Below are 11,316 nucleotides of genomic sequence, written 5' to 3'. Positions count from 1 at the left end.
CTAGCTCTGTAGACCAGGCTGGCCTCAAACTCAAGAGATCCACCTACCTCTGTCTCCAGAGTGCTGGGATGAAAGGCATGCGCCACCACCGCCTGGCAGCATTTAATAATCTTAAGAATTGCTTAAAAGTATTAACAAGAAAATTAAGAGTTACTTTTATTAAGAAACACAAGATATGGGGGCTGGAGAGATGGCTTAGCAGTTAAGAGCACTGACTGCTCTTCCAGAAGACCCAGGTTCAAGTCCCAACACTCATATGGCAGCTCACAGCTGTCTGTAACTCCAGTTTCAGGGGACCCAACACCCTCATCCAGATATACATGCAGGCAAAACACCAATCCACATAAAATAAAAAAATACATGTTTTTTTTTCTTTTTTTTTTTTTGATTTTTGAGACAGGGTTTCTCCGTAGCTTTTGGTTCCTGTCCTGGAACTAGCTCTTGTAGACCAGGCTGGCCTCGAACTCACAGAGATCCACCTGCCTCTGCCTCCCGAGTGCTGGGATTAAAGGCGTGCGCCACCAACGCCTGGCAAAAATACATATGTTTAAAAAAAGGAGGATGTAGTCATGTGGTACACAGAGTTTTTAAGTAGATAGCTTTTAGGGTGGGGATGAAGCTCAGTGTTAGAGTGCTGTGCTTGGCCCCACAGGCTATGACTCTGACCACCAGTTCAGCCAGAAAGAGGTGAAGCTGTGCCAAGGTAAGGCCCAGATAGTGCTTAGCAGGGAGTGTCAGGGATGAGCATTATTTTCCAACGAATGACAAATGATCGTCTTTGTTAGGACACTGGCGTTGAAGGCATAGGACATCTACACTTTTTTTTTTTTAAGATTTATTTATTTATGCAGTATCCTGCCTGTAGGCCAGAAGAGGGCACCAGATCTCATTATAGGTGGTTGTGAGCCACCACATGGCTGCTGGGAATTGAACTCAGGACCTCTGGAAGAACAGTCAGTGCTCTTAACCGCTGAGCCATCTCTCCAGCCCGACACCTACACTTTCATTTCCCGAAGAAGACAAATGCCAGCTAGCATGAAAGTGGTTGGCACAGAGGGTGCTCGTCCTGGAGTCCTGGATGCTGGGGGATCCTGGTCCATCACATGACCATCTGAAAGGTAGAAATACTAGGTCATTAAAGGAAATCCCTCCAGCTTCCCTGCTGCCTCCACTGACTGAAGACAGGTCTGCCTACAAGACCCAGAACTCCGCTGGGGCCTAACTGGACGAGGACAGAGTGCCCACCGGATAAGCAGTACTAACTATATGACTCTCTGACTCCCCCAAGAGCAAAACTCTCCACAAACCCACTGTTAGCTTTTTATAGGCCGAAACCAAAAATCAAAACAAAACAAAACAACAATAACAATAAAACTCTAAACAACAAAGCCAAACCCAGCAGTGTACAGGAAGGATTCGTTGTTAAGGTGGGTTCTCACTGAATGACCGCCCTGGAGTCTCTTAGGTTCTTCTGCACAAAGGCAGACACCAGCAGGCACTGCTTCATGTTTAAGAGGCAAGTTTTTTTTCTCTTCACTGTGTCTAGCAGAAGCCTGCTGGATATGGGTGTCCAGTAGACTCGAAGGAACCCCACAGGTAGTGTGACACCATGGGTTGAGGGAGTATCCCGCACCAAGGACCCTACACCTAAGAGCTCTCCTAAAGATCCACCGTATCAGGGACAGCACACCCACAGCTCTGTAACTGAGGGAGCACTCCCCCTCAACGCATCTGAGGGAATGCCCAACAACACCCGGATGACCCGTGCCTGAGGGAGCACTCTCAAGGATCCCACATCGAAGAGAACACTGCCTGAGGACCTCATATGCCTAAGGTAGCATCCACCAATGACCCTGTGTCAGTCACTACGACACCACGTCTAAAGAAACATTTCCCAGGGACACCACACCTAAGGGAGCACTCCCTAAGGACCTAGTGTTCAAGGGGCACCCAGCAAGGATTCCCAGGCTCTATGCCCCCTGGAATCCTTATGCTATTTATAAACAGAAGCCTTGCTGGCAGGTCCTGTTAGACCAGGAGGCAGAAAGGGAGTCCCTTGGGCATCTACAGGACTGGACAGGACTAGAGAGTTGCTTACCACAGCCAGGTAAAAAGGTCTGAGGAAAACAGTGGAGCTGGCCGAGCCAGCACCTGCACAGGGAGCACTTCCTGGGCAGCCAGGTGCCATGGAGGACAGACCCACAGTGCCTGATAAAGAAGAGACAACACTGTCGGTAAATTCCTCTCGCCCCCTTCCCCCCCACCGCTCAGCCCTGCCCACCAGCAGCTTACTCTTTTCGTACGTCACGCTCACAGTTGCGTCCATAGAAGAAAGGTGGGCAGGCGCAGAAGGACCCCAGGATGCAGGTCCCTCCATTCAGGCAGCAGGTTTTATTAAGCAACTTAGCTGAAAGGTGGAAGAAGTCATGGGCAGGTGGAGGACTGATGAACCGTAAGCAAGGTTCATCACTGGCCTTCATCTCCCCAGAGTATTCTGAAGAGCCCATAGCCTAAGACTCCATCTTTTAGGGGAATCATTTTCATGTTCAGACCAGTCAGGAGAAAACTGCACTTCAGGGATGTGACCCAGCACCCTGTCTCACTTCCCTCTATGCCCCATGCTGGTACAATACACCCAGTCGCTAACTCACACACCCGCTCTCTCAGGGTAAGTGTGAAAACATTACTGCAGAGATGTGTCAAGGGCAGGAAAGAGACGAATCAAGGCAAGCAAGTCTTACTGCTCTGTATCCCCACGGAAGGCACCATCTGCAAAGAACGAGCACGGACTGCAGGTCCTTCCTGGCTGCGAAGGCTGTCATCTCTGATGGCCACCTCTCTCGGAGACAGAACAGCCAGCTCACGGTGGCCCAAGCCTGTATTATGCATTTCAGGCCACACAAAATGTTGTTGGTGTTCATAAGAGGCACCCCCATCAAAAGGTATGGCGGCACATGCCTCTGAGCTCAGCCCTCAGGAGGTAGAGGAAGGATCCCGGGTTAGAGGTCAGCCTGAGGCCCTGTCCCAAACACTAAAGACTGAGGTTGTAGCTCAGTGGCTGTGTACTTAGCCTACAGAAGGCTTAGATGTCAGCACAGGGGAGGGGATGGAGTGGAGGGTGATCTGGGAGCATATTCAGTAGGTGCAAAGCCCAGGGCTCTATCCCAGCACCATGTGAGCAACAACAAAAAAGTTGGGGTTCAAAAGGGAAAAGTAATTCAGCCAGATTCAGTAATGAACTTGGGAGGTAGAGGTAGGAGAATGAGGAGTTCAAGGTCAGCCTTGGCTGTATTGTGAGTTCCTAGGCAACCTGGGCTGCGGTGCTTTTACCCAAAAGCAAAACACAAAAACAAATGTGGGTAAAAACTCACTGGGTGTGGTGGTAGCACTGACATTGATGGAGGCAGAAGCAGGAATCCCAGGACACAGTGACACCCATAACCTGAACCCCAGCTGTGCAGTGGTGGGAGGCGGAGGCAGGTGGATCTCTCTCCGTTCAAAGTCCGTCTGGTCTATAGAGCCAAGTTCCAGGACAGCCAGGGCAACACAGAACACCTGTCTTGAAGCTCCCCAACCCCCATAAAACCCCTGAACCCTAAACCAAAGGAGAAAACTCTCACCAGCAACGTGTCCAAATTCAAATGCATTGGAAATGGCCACAAGTAAAACCAGACTAGGAAAAGGAAATTGGACATCAGTTAGCAAAAAGCATGTAAAATTGGAGTCTTCTCGGCAGAAGACCACGGGTTTCTAAGGAGACCCAAGAGCGCCCCCTTTCTCCGTCCAGTGGTTCCTACAGTAAGGAACTATTCTGCATAAGTTGCATGGTTTTCCACGGTACAGTTTACATATGTGAATTTTAAAATGGCTGTACAGGTTGTGACTGGGGTAGAGAACTTGCCTAGCCGTTCAGATCCTGGTTCGATTCCCAGCATCACTGGGAAAACAAAACAAAAAAAACCTGTCCTGTCATTTAAAATGTTTCCAAGTTTGTTTGTTGCTCTTGATAGCTTTTTAAAGAACCGAATTTGTCTATACCATTAACTTTTAGAAGCAATCTTAATTTGGCTGCAGTGCTAATATTGTTTATGCAAGAGGAGGGATGCATTACTTCCCTGGCAGCGTCACAACATGATTGTCATGAGGAGGAAGCTGAGAAAGGTAGTTGCCACGAAACTTCACAACCTGAGCTGGATGCCCGGGACCCACACAAGGAACTGACCCCAGCAAGTCATCCTCTCACCTCCACTCACACGGGCACACGTGCACACCGGCACACGCGCGTGCACACACACAGATAATGAATATTTAAAAAGTCAACAGCAAAGTAGTATGCAACTAAGTACAAAGTTCCAGGATCTTCAGGAAAAGCACCAATGCTTCTAGCAGTATTTTAAGGTTTACGTTGGATAAAAATCAGAGAAGGGTAGAACATGATTTTCTGAAGTTGCAGTCTCCAGCCATCAAAAATTCAAAGTTAGTTCATACCTGGACGAGAAGTGCGCCATCTTCCGCGGCTCGTGAAAACGTTGGAGAAAAACACTCGGAAAACAGGATTAGCAAATGGCTTTAAATCATAAAACCATTCCCCAAACACACAAAGGTTAAGTTCTCAAAGTGAAAAATAGTAAATTAAATAGAAAGATATTCCAGATGAGAACCGCACCTGGCCCGGAGGGTCTTGGGGCAGAGGCGGCCAAGGTCTCCAAGCAGACTGGGGGCGGGGGTGGGGAGGGGTGGGGGGTGCGGCTCTCCCTCCAATAGAACCGTTTTGACCTTGAGAAAGGACTTCCAGGGACCTTTCTTCCTCCACTAGAAACCCAAGGGGTGGCGGGGAGGACCCTCAGGTGGGCGGAGAGCCGGAAGCCCCACGCCCATTGCTAGGCCCTGGCTTTGCAAGGCCGGGCGGTGAACTTGACTAGCTAACTAGCAGTGTCTGGTTAGGTGCAGGTTTCTTTTTTCTCTCTCTCCTTTTCAAAAAGACTTATTTATTATATATACCATGTCCTGCCTGCATGCATCCCTTCAGGCCAGAAGTTGGCACCAGATCTTATTACAGGTGGTTGTGAAGCACCGTGTGGTTGCTGGGAATTGAACTCAGGACCTCTTAACCGCTGAGCCATCTCTCCGCTCCCAGGTTACTTTTCTCTTGGAAAAGGGGTCAAAGAGAGAGTCAAGTTATTCTACCAAGGCTATTCAAACACGAAAGTCATTAACTAGGAACGTCTAAATAACATGTGTACATATGCAGTCATTTGATACTTCGTTATCAAATTTTAACTCTGAATTTGCTTTCATCTTTTTGCTAAAAAAAAAAAACGTGGAGGTGGGTGCCGGTTGCTGGGGAAGCTAGGGTGGCTAGGGGAGATGCGCTGCCCACCTGGGAGGACTGGTTTGGGTGTGGAGCAGGTCAAGGTCCGGAAGGATTTGAGTTTGGGAGTGAGCTAGAGTCTTTGCCAGCAGCGCCTGAATTGGCAAGCGCTTCCCGGGAGTTCGGGGGTTAGCGCGAGGTTCAACAGGGACCAGCGGGGACCTAAAGCTTTACAGCCGGGCCTTCACAAGCTGTTTTGTGGGTCGCTTGGTTCTTCCGTGTCCATACACGCCCAACACGCTAAGTGGATGAGTTTCTCTCTCTCTCTCTCTCTCTCTCTCTCTCTCTCTCTCTCTCTCTCTCTCTCTCTCTCTCTCTCTCTGGGGATGGATGGGGAGGGCCTCGATTCGTATCTGGGGCTGTGTCTCTATTGCTAGAAGCTGGTCAGATCTGGCAGAGAAACGTACAACCCCGCCCGATACTTCCTTCGCTGAAGCGGCTGCAGCGGAGCTTAGACGATGGTGGGCACCCCTCTACCTCCCTGTTTCAGAGAAAGGGAACTGAGGCTGCTATTCTGTTGAGATGTTTCAGAGCCCAGGGAGGCCAGTCAGCCTTCCTGCCTCTTATCCATCCAGTGGACACCTGGGGCAGAGGAGGCACGCGTGTGCGCCCAGGGTGGATTGCCACAAGGAAAGGGCTTCAAGGACCTCAAGTCAGACGCTTATTGTTAGTCTTGGGATTACAAGGTCCACCATTCTATCTTAATATTTTAGATTTATTTTCATACTCGACATGAGCAGTCTGGTATCAGAAACTGGGACAAGCAGACTATCATCCATCCATCTCTATGGCTGTCTGTCTGTCTGTCTTTCTGTCTTGTCTATCACAAAAGCAGGACTTGATGCCTGTTTCTGCTTTCGGAGTGCTGGAGTGCCGCCACCACCACAGCCCGGCATAAAAATAAATCTTAAAAAAAAGAAAAGAAAAACGGAATACAAAGGCAACAGCTCTCTTCTACTTTTGCCAGGGACTCCACGGTGATTTATTTCCCTGCCCTCCATACATTCACACCCGCCAGACGGCCACGACAGTGGGCGGGCCTGAGGATTCGGCCAGCGCCTAGTCTCTCTATTTCCCCACCTCCACCCCCAGCCACACTTAACCTCAGTTCCTGAAACACGGTCGGCGGGATCTGTTATTGCCCTGCAGGCTCCGGCTCCTTCATTAACAAGCTAATGGCTGTTTTCACTGAGAACTTGACAGAGATTCCTGCATACAGACTGGAAGAGTAAAAGTGTGAAGCCGAATGGCCAACGGATTAGGAAGGGGACGCCATTTGTTTCTGTGTGGTTTAGGTTTCGTTTCTACCTGTGTAGACATACCAGGAATTATTTTATTACCGATCCCGGCAGCACATGCTTCTCTAGTGTCTTCCCTTGCAACATACAACTTGGAGACACTTGAAGGTGTATTCTGGTAAATACTGAGCCCTGAAATTGTTTGCTTAATTCATGCATGCTTCCAAAATGTTTTCCCAGAATCCCACCCCTGACGCTCTTACCGTAAAACTATGTAAGGAGCTCCTCCCCCAGGACTTGTGCCAGCTGCGTTAACACCTGAAGATTTTGCTTATTCCTGATATGAAAAGCAGTATTTTGTTGTTTGGATTTGTATATTCCACTGTGTTACTGGGTGTTTGTATTTTCTTTTCTATGGCCTGGCTGATGGTTCTTACAATACCCTTGAACTAGCTTCTTTGGGCTCGGCGGGAAAGTCGTTTGCTCTGGGAAGGGCCTCCTGGCATCTTTTCTCTCTATCCTGACTTCCCACTGGGGCCCTGAGCTGAATGGCGGGAGTGTGGTAGCCATTGCCCCTCCCCAGAGTTTATTTGCTAACCCTCGATTGTAAACTGCTTGTTTTTTCTCGTCTTTCACCTTGTTTCCCTCTGGCTCCCACCTAGGAGGTCTTACTGCCCAGTCTTCAGAACTCCCAGCTTCTCCAACCCTGAGAGCAGTGTCTCCCTGAGCCAATTAGGAAATCTTCATCCATGGGCCACCCTGCGGCCTACAGAAGTATTAAGTCTCGACCCTATTTTCTAAAATAGGAGTTAGAGCAAGACTTTTAAAAAGCAAGCCAAGAAGACAATATTTTCCCCCAAGCCCGGGCCTGGAAAACCGACAAAGAACATTACTTACAGTCATTACTGATATGCTGGGTGCCTTATTCTAAAATGTTTGCCATGCATAAGACGATTTGGTGCAGTTCCTAAGAGCTGTGTCAGAGGAGGGGTAGTTTGATTTACACTTTAGGTGTGTGTGGGGGGGCACTGTGATTTTTATAATTCTATTTATCTGTTTAGTTGTCTATTCACTCTATGTGCATCTCTGTATGTATGCACATGCCTGGCAAGTGTGTGGACGTCAGAGGACACCTTGCAGGACTTGGTTCTCTCCTTTTAAAATGTAGGCCCCCCAGATAGAACTCAGGTCCACAGGCTTGTTACCTTAGCAAGCTCCTTGGCCCACTGAATCACCTGACTTGCTCCAACGTTCTCCAACTCTTTTGCACAAATCCTTCTTCCGCCAATCAAATCGATTAGCTATTTACTAAGCAGCCATTCTGGGCTGTGCATTGCCCAGTGGGGCAGGCTATGGCTTCCTTTCCCCATTCGAGATAAAACAAGCCATTTTAGCTGCATTCCCAGACTCCTGGGGGAGGGAAAAGGCGGTTCTAACTTGACTGTTCCCAGACATTGTCAAGCTAATCGGCCTCAGCAGACGAGTGGGCAGATGGGCCCCTAGGAGACAACCGGGAAGGCAAGCTGGGCTGCAATTGATTTTCACAAGATCTAGAGGACGACAGCAATTAACAGTGGGTCTAAAGTGGATTTGTGTGTGGCTGCTTCCAGGTATACTTCCTAGCTCTCAGGGATTTTGAAATGCATGAAATGCCAACGAAAGGCAGGAAGCTGGGTACGGATCCACTCTGACATCAGAAACAGACCGAAAAGTCTGTCCTGAGCACTGAGCAACGTTTTCTGTGCAAATGACCCAGACACACTGACACGTCTTCTCCTGCTAAAAGTCAGTTGAGCCAAACTTCTGATTTATAAAAATGAAGTGAGGATTGTTTTAAGTCATTGAGTTTGTAAGAGTTTATTACTTAGCAATATAGAACTAATATAACACCATCATTTTTAAAAAATATTATTATTGCAGTACTGGGGATTGAACCCAGGACCTTTCACATGCTAGGTAAGGCTTCTGTCACTGAGGTATACTTCTAGCCTTTGCTAACATTTTAGATTACATTTTTTTAGTTAACATATTTTTATTTTATGCATATGGGTGTTGTGCCTGTATATCTGCACCATACGCATGCATGGTACCCAAGGAGGCCAGAAGAAGGCACTGGGTCCCCTGAAACTGGAGTTACAGATGGTTGTGAGCTACCAGGTAGGTGCTGGGAATAGAACCCAAGTCCTCTGCAAATGCAACAAGTGCTCCTAACTGTTGAGCCAACTCTCCAGCCTTTCACCTTGTTTTTTGATATGGGCCCTCCCACCGAACCTGGAGCACACAGATTTGCCTAGACTAGAGGACCAAAAAGCTTCAGGGATCTCTGCCGCCCCTCCTTCCGCCCTGGAACTGAGTGTCCAGAAGCTCTGCCACTCCTGACTTTTATGTCATTTTATGTCATAGGATCAAACTCAAATCTTCCCGCTTTCACGGCAGCCCTTTACTCTGAGCCTCTTTATTGCCCCCTAAACTTTAAGAAAAAATAAAAATACTTGAAATACATATTCTATTCATTTACGAATAGGGTGGGTTTAGTGGTGCACGTCTGTGTGCCTGTGAACCCAGCTGGGGCTGGCTTACTAAATGCAGTGGTTCTCAACTATTTTAACACCATGACCCTTTAAAACAGTTCCTCATGTTCTGATGACCCCCCCCCCCCATAAAATTAATTCGTTGCCACTTCGTAGTTGTAATTTTGCTACTGTTATGAATTGTGGTGTAAATATCTGTGTTTTCTAATGTTTCAGGTAACCCTCTGAAAGGGTCGTCTGACACACAGGTTGAGAACCACTGCCTTAAAAGGTGCTGTTCTCCTGGATTCCAGCTAGGGCTGTTCATGAGGAAGCTGTGTATCAGTATATATGCTGGACTGTTTGTGGTCTCCAGAGCATTTGGGAAATGAGTATTATTACAAGGAACTCTGGGAGTTCTGAAGCTGCAAGGTGTGTGACAGGGTCTTATAAAGCCCAGGCTGGGCTCAAACTTCCAAAATAGCTAGGAGGACGCTGAACCTCTGACTCTTTCACCCCTACCTCCTGAGAGGAGGGATTTCAGGTGTGCACTGCCACACTCAACTTGGAAGGTCTTTTTGGGTGTGCCCAGCCCAGAGACGCAGCCTGTACACCTTGTACATTGAGTTTAGTGCATCACCAATTCCTTACTCAAGTGTAGCTACATTTTGGGTTTTTGATTTGTTTGTTTTGGTTTTTCAAGACAGAGTTTCTCAGTATAGCCTTGGCTGTCCTGGAACTCACTCTATAGACCGGGCTGGCCTTGAACTCACAGCGGGACTTCTGCCTCTGCCTCTGAGTGCTGGGATTAAAGGTGAGCACCACCGTCGTGGGCCACGTTCTGTGTTTTCAAGTACCTCCTGGTAACCTCAAGTCAGGTGAAAACAGGGATCCTAGGACCCCACCCAGGAGTTAAGACCTCCTGGGGCAGGGGTGTGGTCAGTTGTAGCTGTGAGGAGTTGTCCTGCCTTTCAGTGCACCAGACTGTGCTAATTCCTGCTTCTCACCATGTGGTCTCTGGCCAGCGCTGTTGGCATCAGGTAGAGCTTATTAAAGATATGGCTCCCTGGCTCTGTAGCCGAGCAAGATGCTGGCAGTTCAGGTGTAAAGGTTGGCAGATAAAACAGGACACTCAGACGTAAATTTCAGATCAATGACAAATAATTATTTTTAGTATAAGTGTATTCTCAAAATAGCATTATTATTGTAATGTCAGGGCTTGAATCCAGGGCCTCATGCATGCCAGGCAAGAACTGAGATTAAAGGGCATGAGGCTCCACCCTCAGTTGTAGGGTTTTTTGAATTTTGAGACTGTATCTCAAGTAGACCAGGTTGGCCTTGAACTCCATCTGTAGTGGAGGATGACCCTAAACTTCTGATCTTCTGCACTCACCTCCAGAAAGCTGGGATTTCCTGTGTTCATCACCTTGCCTATTATCTGAGGGGTGTTAGTTGGACTGGGTTGACCTTGAACCAAGTGTAGACGAGGGCAACCTTGACCTCCTGACTCTCTGCTTCCCCAATGCAGGGTTGTGGGGTCTGCTCCAGGACTCCAGATTCAAACCAAGGTGTGTGAGTAGTTATTATGGTTTGGATTCCTGGGAGAACACTAGAGTTCCTTTACTTATTGTGTGTCATTCCGGGGTCTGCCATCAGTAATAGTATTTTCTCAGTAGCAAATGTTTAAGCATACAATGAACAAGCAAGCAAACAGACAAAACAAACAAATAAAAAAACCCAACAAAACCCAAAAACAAACAACAACAAAAACAAACAAAGAAAACCACACGCACACAACAAACAAACATGAAGACTTTCAGAGTATTGTTTCAAACATTGCAAAAAACGTTTACATAACCCTGATTCCTTCCTATGGGCTTTCTAATCACGTCTCTTGTGTGGCTCGTAGTATATAGAGTACTGAGACCACAGAATGCTTTCCCCTCGGCCCTGTTTAATTGTGTTCACCCAAGGTTTTCCTAGTTGGAAAGTGCCGGCCCTCTGTGGAGGCGTCTGGGCTCATTCAGTAAGCCTGCTCTGCCCGGGTGCCAAGCCCTCCCCGACCAGATCTGTTTTGTCTCTTGCTAGGCTGAGTCACATAGAATAGATAGATAGTTTATCAGCACATGTCCTCCAGATCATATTATCCGCTTACAAATATAGCCTGTTAGCGCACAGGCACGGCAGTCCTTCCGCT

The 11,316-nt window shown here is 47.9% G+C and overlaps 1 protein-coding gene across 1 annotated transcript; it reads right to left on the bottom strand.

Moving 5' to 3' along the window:
• Nucleotides 1-995: 995 nt before the first annotated feature.
• On the bottom strand, nt 996-4,508 carry Cripto (cripto, EGF-CFC family member). Its single transcript, XM_075967697.1, has 6 exons — nt 4,489-4,508; nt 3,615-3,673; nt 2,742-2,837; nt 2,293-2,407; nt 2,099-2,208; nt 996-1,111 (listed from the first exon to the last, which is right to left on the bottom strand). The coding sequence occupies exons 1-6, from the start codon at nt 4,506-4,508 to the stop codon at nt 996-998; spliced, it is 516 nt and encodes a 171-aa protein (XP_075823812.1).
• Between the last annotated feature and the right edge of the window lie 6,808 nt (nt 4,509-11,316).

The sequence above is a fragment of the Microtus pennsylvanicus genome, chromosome 3 (genome assembly GCF_037038515.1).
Source record: "Microtus pennsylvanicus isolate mMicPen1 chromosome 3, mMicPen1.hap1, whole genome shotgun sequence".
NCBI lineage: Eukaryota > Metazoa > Chordata > Mammalia > Rodentia > Cricetidae > Microtus > Microtus pennsylvanicus.
This window is presented reverse-complemented; position numbering and strand designations above follow the sequence as displayed.